The sequence below is a fragment of the Acipenser ruthenus genome, chromosome 6, assembly GCF_902713425.1.
Source record: "Acipenser ruthenus chromosome 6, fAciRut3.2 maternal haplotype, whole genome shotgun sequence".
Classification (NCBI taxonomy): domain Eukaryota; kingdom Metazoa; phylum Chordata; class Actinopteri; order Acipenseriformes; family Acipenseridae; genus Acipenser; species Acipenser ruthenus.
In genome coordinates, this window is record NC_081194.1 from 23236159 (window position 1) to 23253023 (window position 16865).

Sequence of the window (16865 nt, forward strand, 5' to 3'; positions counted from 1 at the left end):
AAACCTTAATAAACCAGAGGTAGTGCCTAAACACACTCAATGTCCAATATCTTACTTGAGCGTTTAAGTTGTATGAATGCTTTTTTATCTAGAGTTATCACTGGCGTTTCCCTTCCCCAGTCTTACCCGGGCTCTCTTCTCGGCCTCCAGGCGTTGCATGATCAGCATGGTGTCCACATCCTCGTCATCTTCCTCCTCCTCGTCCTCCTCATTCTGCTTGGACTCCTGCAGCCGCTTTTGAAACTGCCACTCCAGCATCAGCTTGCGCAGCCGGTCGTTCTCCTCGGCAGTGCGCTCCGGTTTGACCTGCAGCTCCTGGATCTCCTTGTTGAGCATGTCCACGATGTGCAGCTGCTGCTGCTTCTCCATCTTCTCCCGGGCATCCCGCTTCCAGGGGTCAGGGGACAGGCTGTCCCCAGAGTTGAGGTCCTCCTTGCTGACAATGTACTGCAGGTCCCGGCGCTCAATGGTGCGTGGCTGCTGCTGGGGGAGCAGCTCCCGGATGACTGTGTCTTGGGGTGGAGGGGGCGCCCGGGGCAGACTGGAAGGCTTCTCAATCCAGGGAGGCTGCTGGGGCACCATGGGAGGGGGGTGGTACTGCTGCTGCTGTAGAGACATAGGTGGTGGTGGGTGTTGGTGCTGCTGGTGCTGGATTGGCATTGGCGACAATGGAGGCTGCTGCTGCTGGTGATGGTGGTTGAGATTGGGAGGGACTCCTGGTCCAGGAGGGATGCGGACCTGGCCCAGCTTCCTGTCCTGCTCCCTCCGTTTCCTGTCCCTCTCGTCCTCTAGCCGTGCCTTCTCCTTCTCGTACCAGCGCTGTTGCTCGTCACGCTTCTTGCGGTCAGCTGCGGCAGCTATAGCCTGCTGCTGCCCACCACCAGGGGGAGGGGGAGGGAGAGGCAGAGGCAGGTCAGCCTGGGAGTCAAAGTCGCCTGTGTAGTATACTGGAGGAGGGGGAGGGGGTGGGGGCAGAAGGTCCGACTGGATTGGCTGGGAAACAGCCACAGGGGCAGAGTTAGGGGGCCCTGGTGTCTTCCATCGGCCCGGACCGCTCTTGTGGTTGGGGGCCTTGGAGGAGGAAGAGGAGTAGTTGAGGTGCTCCTGGCTGGATGTGCTGGACTCCACAGAGGAGGAGACCTGATGGTTCCAGTGCTCACCATTGTCCCGCTCCCGCTGATACTCCATCTCTCGCTGCTGCATCTGAACAATCTCTTCCTGCCGCATCCTCTCCGGCTGGTAAGACACTCGGTCGTCACAGAGCTCCTCCTGGGAGCGAGTTACTCGCTGAAGGGTGACAAAAAGGCAAGAGGGCATGAAAACTATTTATTTCACTTAAATTACTGTTTTAAAATGAGCTCTTCTTGACAAATGATGGTATTTATAAAGATGGTAGGAAATAAAGGGTACAGGGTATATTATTGGAGCATTACTGACAGCAGTGCTGTCAGTCTTCATAATACAAATCACACTTGATATGTTTTTGGTAGGGACATCACAGATTTTAGGTCCCAGCACCAACATATTATAGGTTCCAGCTCCAGCAACAAATAGAAATCTCAACATCTATTTAAATGAATACTGGAGCTGATGAGGGTACAGAAGAGTGGCATGGCTGTTGTCTAATAGAAGGTCGGTGGAGCATGTTTATGAATGTTGCTGTGTCTGATGGTGTTGCAAAGCCAAACCACATTTCAAATACTTGTACCGAGTCAAACCAAGTCTATGCTAAATATGATTTTATGGAACTGAGCTACAAGGTCATTGTAGAATTTGTTTAACCTTGTGACAAAGGAAGCAAACCTTACAGCTCTAAATTCAATCCCAAACACATCAATTCTAGCATCCCTTAATTACAGCTTCTTGGATATGCACTCATAATTGTACAGCATGCACTGCATGCTATTTGTTACAGCTCATTCAATATGGCCAGTAACTAAGAAACACAAAACCTGCTTTATAGAAACAGGATAGGGGAAAAAAAAGCCTTTCATGTTTATATTTATACCTTTGATCAAATATGTGGTTACTTAAGAAGGTTTCAAATAACTTTTTAAAACAACCCTTTTAAAATGCGATCATTTAAAGCCATAAAGAATCGATTTCCGATTAGACAACCTGTTGCAATAAATGGTCCAGCTACATAACTTGCTGAAATAGTTTTTCATGTGCACCAGTTCTTAGTATAGAGCAGTAACTTTCATGCAGGGGTCTTTGTACAAGGTATCAAAAAAAAAAAAAATTAAAAAAAAGATCCTTGGCCTCTTTGCACAGACATAGATGTTGTGGAAAAACACTGAACTGAAGAGCAATTAAACTAGGCAGGTGAGGCACCAAATAATGGGCAATAAGATTGTAGGACCACTTTACTACCACAGGTCAAAAATGCTGCCTTTGTGTTTTTGCACTAACCTCTCACTGTAATGTCTCAAATTGTTTCTAGGAGGGGTTCCATTGGGGACATTGAAAACAGATGGCATCATTTTGACAGTGTCTCACTACACCTGCTATGGACACCATCCTCCAAATGGGTTAAGAATATTTTTATACAGCACACTTCTTTATCACCTTGTACTGAATTTGAAATGATGAGTGCTTGTATTCTCATAAGACATGGAGTCCACATTCCAAGCATCCTACAGTCTTGCCTTTACCTGAATGGACATATTGCTGGAGTGGTGATCGTCAGGCTGGCCTGGGGGCCTGTCCTCATAGTTCTGCCACTGCTGCTCAGGACCAGGGCCCATCCTGTCCTGGGACTTGGAGGCAGGGAAAGTAAAGTACTCCCTTGTGTAGGTCTGGGTAGGGATTGGATATGCTTCGGGATGTGGTGAGGGCTGCTGTTCCTGAAAAAAAGGAAAAAAAGATGACAATAGTTTAGTCGGCTGTGCAGATTGGCCTAGTTTGGACTTCAAGCTTTTTCTACGTTTTATTTTACGTGTATACTGTTGTGGCCAGACAGTTATCAGGGACTAACCACATCGGTTCATTTTAAGGTCACAAAATGATTTATAGGAAGTTTGCACAGATCTATACTTACATCAGTGCAAAGGTTTCCAGTTGAGACGGATGTGATTTTTGACGTCGGGCCACCTGAATAAACAGGCTTTCCTCCTGGACTCTGAGCCTGGTCTGTAGAACAAATTAAATAAACAAGTGTTAAGTAGTACTGGAAAATAATAAAAGCACACACACCCAAAAGCAATCTCGTTACCTCAAATAGACCTTTACCACAGTATCCTGAAAAGATGCCCATTGTGACAACATTTTTCAGTTGCGGTGTCTTTTTACACCGCTGTAGGAGCTGAATTGTCCAGGACACTTTAATCCCAATGAGCTGTAACCAAAAATTCATCCTCACAATCCCTGCTCACAATCCCTGTCCATGTATAATGTCATTTAACATTGTCATTTCTAAAATAAACAAAATTTGGAAATTACTTTAATATCTTTGAAGTATTGGCTGAGTATTAATAGTAACCAAAAACAGACAGACATTTTGTTATCCACAGCTTCTTTCAAGCTGTGGGTAACAAAATCCCCTTTTACAGATTTACATGAATGATGCAACCATTCAGCCCTGGCTTAGGTATTGCTCTCACTTACTGGCAACATTAGGACTAGAGCGGTGGTCAGCCCTGTTCTTAAGTAGCCTCTCCTCTCCTGACGTTTTCTTTGGTTCAGGGGGCTCCCCCCACGACATTTGTGGACTCTCAGGGGAGCCGTTCTGTGCTGAGTTATTGTAGAGCTCAAAGCCTTCACTCTTTGGTCTGGGTTTTCCTGAGCCACGTCCACGGTCTGAAGCTAAAGGGAAATTAAAAAACAATAAAATCAATCCTACACAAACTTTCCAGGCTGTTACTTTCCAATATCTATACGGGTTTACTTTCAAGTCCTATGTTAATCCCTTGCTCAACATTTTTCTACCCAGTTTGAAATTCCCAGTGCAAATCATGTCTCCTTGCCGTTGCACTCCATTACCATCAGGAGGACTGAAGATCAATGGGCAACCTTCTTTCAAGGATCCTTATCAAGCCAATTGCCTTTTTACTTGCACTGAAGCAAATTACATTACCAAGTTGGTTAACACGGGAGTCAAGGGCTCAGCCTGGGAAGTCTCCACCCAGACAGAGGTAATCTATCCCAAACCAATATTCCTCTCCAACAGACGGGAGCAAAAATGACAGCACAGCCCCCCAGCCCGTAGTAGGAGTAGGGCTGGGACAATGCATCGATGCATCAAATCGTTGGACTAACCATCGATGGATAAAACAACCATCAATGGTTGAAAAAAAAAAATGTCTCCATCAGTTCATTAATAGGACCGGCAAAATTTAAATCTACACTCTTATTCCTTGCCTTTCCTTTGGTTCCTTTAAATAATAATAATAAAAAAAACCTCCCCACCCACTACGCAGCACGTACGTTTTCATAGAAAGCCTGACAAATAAACACAGACTGAAGTTCCTGATGAAGGGGAGACACCGTCTTCTTCAAATTCAACTGATTTGCTAATTCCAGTTACAGAGTTTGAGAGATAAACTAGTGTGTAATTTGTCTCAGAAATTTTGTTTACATCAGCTGAATGACCCAAGTAATGAGGTTATGCCACTGCTTTTTGCGTCATTTCTTGACCCCCGATTTCGTCATCTGGATTTCCTATCCAAACAGGCCAAAGCCTGCGTGTCTGAAGCACTGTCTTCCAAACTAGTGAGGCTGGTGGAGGACAACCTTGAAAATGACGGAAATCGTGCCTGTACAAGTGAGTGCAGCACAGAGGACTGACCTTAAAAAGAAAACGAAGATCGAACAAGCAATGGAATTGTTACTTCGTGGACGGCAACAAACACACACTACTTCCAAGGAAACCTTAATCCAACAAGAGATGACAATTTATGCTTCTGAAACTCCATTAAACATCAGTGAAGATCCCCTGGTGGAAAAATAACCAGACACGCTTTCCCAACCTAGCAGCCTTGGCAAAGAGCATGTTAAGTATCCCTGCAACATCGGTCCCGAGCGAGCGTGTGTTCAGCAAAGCAGGGGTGCTTGAGAACAAACTCTGTTGTTCTTTGAAACCAGAGATTGTGGATGCCATAATATTTCTGAATAAAAACAGAAAATAAGCTCTGGAGAGAGCACAGACTTTGTTACGTTGGACTTGTAAATAGTTAAATTCTTGTGTTCCCCGTTGAAGTTTTTTTTTCGCTAATCCAGTTGCTGTCAAGACATCTTTTTTATTAAAAGTTTTATTAACTTTTTGTGGGGAACCTCGTCGACAGTGTTCAACCGGAGAAACGTTTACTTTTCGTGATTAGATTGGATGAAAACATATGTACTTATTATTTACACGGTTCTTTTGCGTTATGAAAAAACGATGCATCGTTGCATTGGGTCTTTATGAAAACGATGCATCGATAGTAAAAAAAAAATAAATAAATAAATAAACACTATCGTCCCAGCCCTAACTAGGACTCAAACAGCAATCACCTGATCATAGGACTCACCCTGCACTGCGGTAGTGCCTTAACTGGATGAGCTCCTGAGGCCTTTTTTGTTGAGCCTTTTGAGTCCTATCTCCTGTACATCTGTTTGTTCAAATGGCAATACAACCCAATGTGATCACTTTGGAAAAAAAAAACATGTAACTAAAGAATTGCACATTCTAATCAATCTATGTAGGTGACTAATTACATAGATCTCCAGTATAGCCCACAGGAGGAATTAAGAGGGAAACAAATAGCTCTTACCTCTCTGCATCATAGGGGACGGTTGGTTAAGTAGCGTGGCCAATCCGTGGTAAATTGCGCCCTGTTTTGCTACTTCTAGTGTTACTACCGAGCCTGTCCGTGTCATCAATTCTGCAGCCCTAAAAGCAGAAAACAATAGTGGGTTTCATAGTCCTTCAGCTCCCCAGTCTTTAGATTAATAACCCTTGTAGTTCCTCTGCTTGAGTTAAGATTAATGTGAACCCATATAACTGTTAAACTCTCGACCAACATTTAAAAAAATATTTCACACATATTTAATATTTATTAAATCAGAGCTCACACCTCTGCCTTATCAGAACCCCTTTCCAGTTTTTGACCGGGATTAAGAAAGGATCTACTACGTAATAGACAACAGGTATAATTCTGGCCTTTGGGAAAATTATCTGTGTGCCCCCCTTAGGGCAGGCAGTGGTCTTGGACGTAATGCTTTTACTTGAAACAAGAAGAAATTGCATGTCGTTTCTCTCTCTTTTTTTTTTTCTGTTTTACCTTTCTTGGGACAGGCCTACTAAGCTGCGTCCATCTACACTGAGCAGCTGATCTCCTGCTGCAAGACGGCCGTCCTGCAGAAAAAAAAAAGACAAAAGTGTTAAATACTAGCATTTTTTAAATATACATATATAATTTCAACTTGCTTTTTGATGTCCCTTTTTAAATAAAACAGGTATATTAGTAAGCATACACCCTAGTCCGCTGTCAGTGTCTTGAAGGAAAAAAAACACAAAAAAAAAAACTGTGCAACTTATTTTTTCTCTACTTACTATATCAGCCGCTCCTCCTTTTACCACAGATTTGACGTAGATTCCAAGCTTCTCCTGCCCAGCACCCTTAGGGAAGAAAGCAGTGGTTTAATCAAAATATGCAAGCTAATGTCGAAATTCATTTATAGTTATAGTTTATGGGAGGAAGGCAAACAGTTTTTCTTGGACCTTATAACAATGGTAAAGGAAATCCAAGTAGCCAAAGGTCCCCTTTTGGTTTATTTTAACATTCTTATTTATAATGTGTATTCGATGTCTTGCCTGTTCCTTTCTAAATAGACCCCTCTCTCTATTCTGAGAAGGAAATATAAAGCCTTTTGGGGATAATTTATTATAGCACCAGAAGCAATAACCACAGCTTGTCCATCAGTCAGATAAGGGTATTTCCTGTCCTCTTTGCTGACAGGCCGGATATCATTTTTAAGCCAACAGTGCCCCCCACACTTGTAACCCTTAATTTGTTTACTAGGTTAAGGATTAAATCTCTTTGGCTGATATTTTTCAAATAAAGTTTTTCACCTCAGTTTATACACCGGCCTTTGTACTTGGTTTTATCACAATACTTATTTTGCATTCTTGTCTCAAGTAACAGTTTTCCAATAACTGAAGTGGACCCTCACTTTCCACCAGTATTCAAGATTTAAAACAACGGTGCACAGACAACACTTCCACAGTCTTGAAATACAACACATCAAAATTACAATCACATTGGGGGTAAGTGCTTTGTTCCACAGATCTCTTCAATAAGAAGCTTTCTTACAAACAAAATAAATAAAAAAAATGTATAGAATTATTACAACATGAGGGCTGGTTCACTTTAGCATGATCCATTACGTTTGTGTTCGATAAAGTCAGATAGCCTGACTAGCAACAAATCAGATGACAGAGCAGTATTTAATCCCCTTTTTAAATTGCTTCTGATACTCTAGGTAAATTAAAATACTACTCAATTAAAACACACTGGATTGTTAAAATATCTTTCCCTAATATTTCACCCAGCACTCTATACTCATATTTCTGGACAATCTATAAAGCCAGTCTTAATTGTTCACAGCTTTATGAAGAGGGATCAAGCCAAGAATGCTGCTGTGATTTTTCTCTGTCCTCCTACGTTACCTGTCAGTGGTTAAGGACATTGATTTTAATGAAGCCCTATTGTAGCTGAGAACATCTTAATTACAGGCATTGTCTTTTTGTTGCAGAAATATTGGTTTGACTTACACAAAATTACAGTCTACTTGAAAAAGCCAGCGACAGTGAAGAACTATATATAAGCACACACACAAATACTGTACGTGCACATTGTTATATTTCTGGAATAATCAACCTTGTAAAATCAACTAAATCACAGACCTCTTTTTCACTGAGCACTAAACTGTGCTGGATTTTTGAAATTACAAGGCAGCATACTGAAGAAATTACTGTTACTATTCTTATTACAAAACATCACATTTGACATTGCCTTACATTTGAGTGGGCATAATTACTGTACCAACAAATGCATTCAGACAGAGTTGAGGAAGATTTCAAAGCAAGGAGGGCAATTTTATTAGGAACATTTTATTAGGAACAAAATACGGCCATTTCAGACTTACAAACAACCTCTATTCCCAAGGTGTTCGTAACCCTGAGGTTCTACTGTAATTGACGAATTGTCCAGAATTTTATGTGTAACAATTGAATATACATATTTGGCCCTACACATATATTTTGGTCTAGAAGTTTAGAGCAATGCTTATACTATTCAACAAAAAAAACAGAAGAAAAAACACTATGGCAGTCACTCACTCTAATCTTTGTCAAACGCACATGAAAAGCACCAGGAGACCAAACATTTTTTTAATAGCTGTTTTAAAAGAATGTATTCATTTTAAGCTGGAATAAAAAGGGAAGGGCACTGTACTAAAAAGTTTCAAGAATGTCTCCTTCCCAGGAAATTTAACCCTGTCTGTTAAGCTGAAACCAGACAGGGCTGCCCAAATGGCTGAGAGAATATGGCTACTTGTAGTCAATATAAATTTTACATGATGAAAGTGCCCTTTTAGAACCTATTCGTATCAGGCTGCTGAAGGATCTTCGTGGACAAACATGCAGTCATATATAAACAAACCTTTTCAAATTTAAAAGCTATGCCTCAATTCAAATTCAAAATGCCAACAGAAACCAATCTATACAACACAGCATACAAGTCAATCAAATAAGATTAAGCATTCAGTGTTTCTTCAGATTTTTCCAAAATACACATATATTTAAGAAACCAAGAATAATTGCTTTAATACTTTGACAGGTCATTCTAGAAGCCAGGAGCCCTTTTAAGGTCTTCCAGATTTTCTACCTGCTGGGCTTTCAAATAACTTAGGCTAATAGGTTGAAAATACATTCAAGAAAACCTGTTAACTGCTTGATGCAACAGGCAACTCAGCCAGGGTCATGTTTTCATTAAGTTACTTAAACACAGGATGTGATACAGATGTTTTCTTGCACTAGAGTAGTTAAGTTATTACAAATAACAATGATCTCTATAGCCTACTAGCAATTCAATTAACACAGATTGTATACCGTATTCTAAAGGAGACAAAACATACATAAGACCATATAAATAGCCCTTTTACAAATTGTACACTTATGGCTTGTATTCACACTTCTCAAAGTAGACACTGACAGCTTTTATCCCTCAGTGGTGAGCACACCCAGAGATTACAGTGTAGACAGCAAGTCCCATACAAGAAGTCAAAACAGTGAACCTCCCTCTAAAATGACCCCTCACAAACTAAATGCAGTGAGCTTTCTAACCGGTGACACCAACCTGCTGGCATGATTCAAATCTCTGTGATTGAGAGTCATTGTGTGTCTGCTGCGTGAGTGGCAGTGGAAGAGGTGTGTTGATGGACAGACCTAATTATCCTAATTCAGCACCCCAGCATTATTTGTGATCGAAATAGTGCCGATGCTAGCACCTGCTGAAAACACAGTGTGTGCGATAGCTAACAGATGTACTGCTTTTGTGATACACACGTAACTGGAGGGTAACAATACTTCAGGACTCACCGTCCTGGTTTTTAATTGAATCATTTTGATTTAACCAAATAAAAACACTACAAATCTCTGGTCATGACAGACCTGTACTAACATTTATCCATTTTGGTTAACCTACACTCACTATAGTTGTTTAGTAAACCCATAAACTACAGCAACCTAACAGAGTCAATGGATTAAGAGCAAACTTGCTGCACAATTCTGTATTGCAACAACAGTAACTACTATATCAGTTTGGACACTGACAGGTAACTTGTCAGAAAAGCTTAGAATGAATATGCAATTACAGCATGGTTTTGAAACTCAGGAGCCTGAAGTGATACTAATTGAGAAACACTTAGTTCTTTAGACTCTGTACACCATGCAAGGTTATGTTAATACCTCAGAAAAAGTACATCTTTACATACAAGACTTTTTTTTTTTTTTTATCAGTGACCCGTCAGTGTGTGTCCATCCCTGTGTATAGAATCAAATTGCTGCAATAAAATGTAGGCTACCCTTCTTGCATTCCAGCATACTTAAGTGATAAAAGAAATCTGCTGGCCAAAGTCAAACATGTTATTGAAACATGATTATTTTTAACATCACTGTGATATGTTTTCTTCTTGTGGTTAGAAATGCGTCTGCTAAGAAATAAATGCATTCCAGCTGGATTTAGAAACTTTACAATTGTTTTCGCCAAAAAAACAATTGTAAAAAAATAAGCCACAACTCATTTAGTTTAACAGTTAAAACTAGTATCTGAATCACGCTAGCTGGGGTCTCCATGGCCTGTAATGGCTTTGCCATTCCATGGTACTTTATTTGGAAGAACATGTTGATTGTTTACTTACTCTGTTTATATAGCCCTCAACCCTTTGATCTGCTTTTATTGTGTTTAGTCTCCATTGAATTCATCTTTTATGATGTTTTGTGTTCCCATATGGCATCCAGTTACTGTTGAAATATCTCAATAAACTGAACCAAAAAGCAACCACAGGACAACACACTGAATAATTTAAAATGCATGTGTGCATGTCTGTTATGCTCATACAGTTTAGTTTGGCTAATGAGGAATGTAGCAATAAAACGGAAATACACACACACACACACACACGCACACACACAACAGCTAATCGTCTGTTTGTAAAGAATCCATCTGCTGAAAAAAGGAGATTGGACTCACAACCTGGAAGAGGAGTCACTCGTTAGGAGTCAGATGAGCTCAACGATGATGACATCAACATCGTAACTGTCCATTTGGGTGAGAGGTATGTCAAACAAAAGAAATCCCTTGATCGTCAACAAAGGCTGACTGTTGTAACCACCAGATAGCTTGGGTACATGAGTCCAGTCACCAAAAGGGACACAGTCTGTAATATTATCTGCCTGAGAAAGAGCAGTTGCTCTGCGAGCGGAGTTCTACACAATAGGCTGTCACAATAGCAATGCTATTTCTAAATATTCACAGGCAAGTTCCAATAAACAGCCTGCATGCTTAAGGGTTGATAAATAATAAATGGAGACAGAAAATTACTTGTTTTGCCTCATTTAAACCTAGGCCTGTTCTTCCAAATACTATCCCTCCTGCAAACTAGTGTATTTTCTTTGTAGAGTAGAAATAAAAAAAATAAAGTATGTCTAGATTTTAAAACACGACAATTTAATCCCAATTCATCATCAGTTATATTTTAACTGAAGAAAACCTCACTGGATGTCATAACATGATCTTGCTGCTGGTAGACTGCTGGAGTATAAAATCTAAAAAACGACATCAATTTAATAACATTGGATAGAACAAGCACAGTGAGTAAAATCAACAGGAGCTCAGGGGTGAACTTTTCTTGATCATTTTTTTGTACAGTTACAACCAGATAGAGCGAGAAAATTCTGAAACTGTGTTTTGATATTAAAAGGGTCTTGGCGAGCCATTCTAAACTGAAATGCATCTAGTACAGTAGTCTCATTTCGCCTAAGAGAACACCCTTGTAAATGTTACGCCTTAAGGAACAGAAACTTCGCTTAAAAGAACACCTTTTTGGCACAACTTCGTTCACGACTGATACAGTACTGTTTTGTAACCTGATAACAAATCAGCATCAAACTTAAATTCAAATGGTTTATTCAATCTTTTCAAATGTGACTTGTCATCGTAAGAGTGTCTTGAGGCACACTGATTGGTTCAATATTTCCAGAACCACAATCATATCATTGCCTCGTTTAGTATTCGAGTTCCACGAGTGCACCTCGTCGCTACAAAATGGCATGTAAACAAATGCCGAAACGCGCCACTGTTTCTCTTGCTACACAAAGTTGTGAATCAGACACAAGTTGCCGAGCAATTTGATGTTTTCTGTTGTGTTGAGTTCCTTCACCACTCTGCTAACAATTTTGTGCATGTCTTGAATATTGCTCCTGTACAGGTATTCATAATTAATTTAGAGCTGCTGCTGCATTTTTTTATATGGGTGTTGTGTTAATTTAGGTTTGGCAGTTTATTAATGTTAGTTTGTCTGTTACTTTATTATTCTAGTTTATTAACATACACTTCCCTATTGCTTTCCTCTTATTCTGTTCATTTCATATGTTGATGCACGTGTGCCATGACAAGTAATAAATATTTATTGATTCATAGTGTGTCTGGTGGTCAACTCCATCTTAAAGAACACTTCGCTTGCATCCCAAGCAGTGTTCTCTTAACTACTGAATCTACAAGGTAGCCTATGTACTGTAAAGTAATTTTCTCTTTATGCAAGTTTCAATACAGCTGCCAACTTTCATCGTTAATTAAGGGTGAAACTCATTTTCATCAGACTCGGAAACAAGTTGCATTATTCTGCAATACAAATGAAAACCTTTAAAACACTTGGAACTCTTCCTGGACTAGGACAGGATGCAACATTACTGGTTGCTAAAATGTATCCTCATACCAACAGCTCTATTTATTGCACCAAATATCGATCATTCTCAGACAATTCAAAAGAGCAACTGTAATGCATGCACAATCAATACTGGGCTTTTGAAACAAATGGAAAGGAAAGTGCAAAGAAGCCCTATTAAAATCAATCAAGAGGTAATCACCTTCTCAATAAAAGACAGAAAATCAAAGAGTGCATTTCTGTTGAGCACCAGTGTAGACTCTAGTTCTTACTTAAGCAAAACCATTTCATCATCATTAACATTGTGGTAGAATAGTACAGAAGAATGTTCTCTGTAATTACTGAACTTCAGTTTTGGACTAATATTGAAAGATTACAACAATTTTAAAACGTTTTTTTAACTATTACCTTTAAAGTTGTACAACCTGGGCTACAAAAATAAGTAACATTAAAGCTTTTAACCCAACCATTCACAAAAAAGATACAACTCATTTAGTCTAACATTAAAAAAAGGAACATACATACATTCAACAGTGTAGCTCATTCAATTGCAAGTTTTCCATATCATCCAGTAGTACAGCAAGTTTCACTTTGCACTGTTCTGCTTCAGACCGCAGTCAGACAATAACTAGCATGCAGTCCAAAGGTGGCCTCCAATGCTCCTATTCTAACTGTGGCTACAATGGTGCAGTAATATGAGCCAGTACACACAGAGGAGACTATTCAAGTGATTACACTGGGGCTGAAGACTATGATAGTTAGCCACCGTCTGTTCTGAATGGGCTGCCTGAGAAATGTACAGGGAATGCCCAACTATAGAAGCTAATATGTAGTGGTCATAGAGATCACGCATCCAAAGCTCAACGTCCTTTGAAGGTGTTTTAATAGTCACAGCAACCTCTAATTTAGTGCAAATGCAGTTAGGTGGTCTGGCAGATATCAATACTGCACATGTTTATTGCTAACATAAAAAAGTACATTGTGCTACATAAATAAAAACACGAATCATGTGAAATATGGTAATAAGAACAGGAATGCTACTGTAATTGCAAACACATTTACAGCCTTTTATCACAGCTTAACTTTAACAGGCAGTAGTGATTGAAATTCCATCTCAGCCATTTATTTGCACTGTGGAGGGAGGGACAGCAAGACATTTTAACACCTTGTACCACCGCCTCACATACTGTAAAGACCAAAGGAAAAAAAATACTGTAGCTCGGTGCTAACAAAGAAAAGTCTCAAAAGTTCTTGAGAACAGACTGCAGCATTTACACTCTCAAATTAGATGCAATAATCATTGATGGTAGGTTCAATAACCAATACAACACTGTGCATTATTTGATCAACTCACACAATTAACACTGAATACACAAATTAAAAAGTTATATGGTCTCCAAACTAGGTCAGAGATTTTTATTGTAAATGTTTTGCTAGAATATTTTGGACGTACTATGAGCATACATATGGTACTATAAAATGTAACAATTTCAAATTCATAATTAAAAAGGATACGTTAAAATGTTCAATGGTAGCTATACAGCAAAGCTTTATAATATAAAGGTCTGGTTTGGAGAAATATGAAATCTGCCCTTCTATAAAAAAAAAAAAAAAAAAAAACAAAGCTATTCAGCTTTGGCTTTGTCTATTGTAAATGCAGCTGGGACTTTCATGTGGGTCTTAGTTTAACTACTGGTTTGTGGGAAAAACTCAAGGGTAAAAAATAAACAAAAAAAACAACATCTTGCTCCCTTTTTGGAGAACGTTAGGAGGGCCAACTCTTTTTGCAAGGAAGGAAGGAAGGAAAAGAACAAAACCAGTACAACCTGGATATGATAGACTCATGTATTTCCTGACTGATCATTAATAGGCCAAGGAGGAAATGAGAAATAAATGTTATTGGTTTAAGTCCAGTCTTATAAGCTGAGAAAACCTGCGTGCAAACTGACAAATGGAGAAAACAAAAAAGTGCTCTTTTTTGTGAAGTGGTGCCGCATACTTTTTCGTGGTTGTTTTAAAGTACATTTTCATAGCATTCTGGAAGTGAAATCTCTGGAAGTGAAATTTCTGAAATTGTTTTTTTTTTTTTTTTTTTTAAATCACACCGAGTTTTACTAAATGTAGAAGAATCATGTCTCAACCTATCCTTCAGTCAACATGACAAAATAAACCACCCAATTTAGAAGGGTCTGCTTGAGAGACTTAGAGTGAAGGGGACCGCATGATGCCTGCCAGCACCTGACGCACAGCCAATGCCACAGTCCAGTTCAACTTTCACAAGCACCACAAATCATGCTTATAGCTACTTTTTCAAATACTGAATCAATAACTTGAAATACTTCATTTTAAATCAGAAAACTGTGACTTTAAACAATTTATCTTGATTTCTACCGGAATAACAAAAACTTTAAATTTTCCTCATCCAAACGAAACCTTGCAGCGTTGTTGTTGCAAAGCATTTTCAACAGGCACCTTAATTTGGGGTTACAACCACAATAAAAACACACAGCATTTCACATATTCTATTTAAACAAACACAAACATTGCACTTACTGCTATAGGGAATTGACATTCATCTCAGTACCACCAAACTGGATTTGAAACCCCCACACCCCGGAAATAATTATATTGGCACGTTTGTGAGGATTTTACTGTGGCACAAAAGGTTCTTTACACTAGTAAAGTACACTAGTAAAAATGAGTTCTGGGCGGTGTAACTGATTTTCAAACTTACATACACAACACTAAAATTGCTCCCTCACAGTGCTACCGTAGATACTTTACTCAATCTTCTTAGCCAGTTCCTTGTCCTAAATGGAAATTTACCTCCCCACCCCAGAAAAAAAACAAAAACACGCATACATGAATGTATATGTAAAACCTATTGGACACCCATGTCAAACTAATACAAAAGAACCTCTGAATCATCCTTAAAGTTTTTAATAAATCAATATGTAGGCTACACACACACACACACAAACACACACACACAGTGGAATACAATAAGCACACATATATTGTAGAACCATTTCTCAAACATTTTTTTCAAAATTCCAGACACAACGCAGTGCAGTCAGTTTCTATTTCCAGAAGCATCAATTTAACAAATGTTCTAGGAAAATACCCGTCACCATGATTTTTATTTTTTACAGACGGATTGGTAACTCCATGCAGAACAAACCGTGGTCGTTTTTTCTTTTAGAATGTAAATTAAAACCCCTTTAGATTGACAAAAACACGAATACAGATAAGCATAATAAAGCTCACCAAACAAAGCTAAAACTTCAAAACGATAACTTTTTAAATGTGCACTAATAAAGTGTTCCAGCCATTTAAACCTTTTTTGCCAATACTTCCTTGTCATTACTTGGTAGAACTTAAAAGGGGGAAAAAAAAACAAACATAGGATGGCCTGGTTATTAAAAACATTTTCAAAACACTTTCCAAATGCCGATACCCATGTGCAAACATCAAACATCCAGCATTAAAAAATCAAATCACACCTCTGCACATTCTTTCAAATGTAAATGTCAGCTAGACCTGCTGCTAAAGCCTGCAGCAGCCAAGCATGCACAAAAAAAAAAAAAAAAAGGACTTTGAACTAACTTACCGACTTGCTTCTTCCGACAACGGAGAACCACATTTTGCTACCCTTTTTATCACAACTGATCTTTCAGGCACAGAGGCTTCTAAATCGCTACTGCAGAGAGGACTGAAATAAAAAAATAAAAGAGCTGGCTGCCTTGTTTCCAAGACACCAATCAAGATAATTCTCAGCTACATGCTATGACACCATATAGCATGTATCAGCACAGGCCATATAAACACCAGAGTCAAACTCTTCCGTAAAGTCAACAGAGCTGCTTTAGACTCTCGTTACTCCGCGACTGTTTCTTTCAACTTCCAAAGTTCTTCCCAGCTGTGTTGTTTTCTGTTCAAGACCTATTATTGCTTGGAGATTTAAAAGCCTGCTCATGAATGAGTAAAAGAAAATAATAATAATAATAATAATAATAATAATAAAAAGTGGCCCATCTGCCTAAAACCTACAACCTCCCTCCTTTGAAAATAACATTAGGCACGCCCCAGCTTCCCCATCATCTGGATTTCATTTAAAAAACGCTAACCGCAATGTGGATGACCAGACATCAAAATATGTACAGGAGGTTTAAGTGAGTGACTAAATTTACTGCTTAGCCTTCCACTTGAGCACAAGGCCAGAGAGCAAAAGTAAACAAAACTTGCGCCAGAACTGAGAACAGGAAAACAGCCTCTGACCTTCATTTATTAACATACTGATATACAAATAAGTAAACTGCAAACCACATACAAAAACACCTTGCCTCTTCTCTTAAAAAGAACAAAATAAAAATTGAAAAAAAAAAAAACTCTTCCATGAATCTTACTGTTTGAGGACTTTCCGCCCTGAGTAACTTTGC

The 16865-nt window shown here is 39.2% G+C and overlaps 1 protein-coding gene across 20 annotated transcripts in view; it reads right to left on the reverse strand.

The window, feature by feature from the left end:
* LOC117411391 (afadin-like) overlaps positions 1 to 16865 on the reverse strand; it is a 130856-nt gene that overhangs the window by 10540 nt on the left and 103451 nt on the right. For all 20 annotated transcript variants that reach the window (XM_059025262.1, XM_034018843.3, XM_059025261.1 and 17 more), the window contains 7 exons: positions 6533 to 6598; positions 6261 to 6334; positions 5751 to 5869; positions 3607 to 3804; positions 3041 to 3132; positions 2655 to 2846; positions 127 to 1287 (listed from right to left, as the gene is read on the reverse strand). In XM_059025262.1, the coding sequence (XP_058881245.1) occupies positions 127 to 1287; positions 2655 to 2846; positions 3041 to 3132; positions 3607 to 3804; positions 5751 to 5869; positions 6261 to 6334; positions 6533 to 6598 (1902 nt within the window). The remainder of the gene's footprint in view (positions 1 to 126; positions 1288 to 2654; positions 2847 to 3040; positions 3133 to 3606; positions 3805 to 5750; positions 5870 to 6260; positions 6335 to 6532; positions 6599 to 16865) is intronic.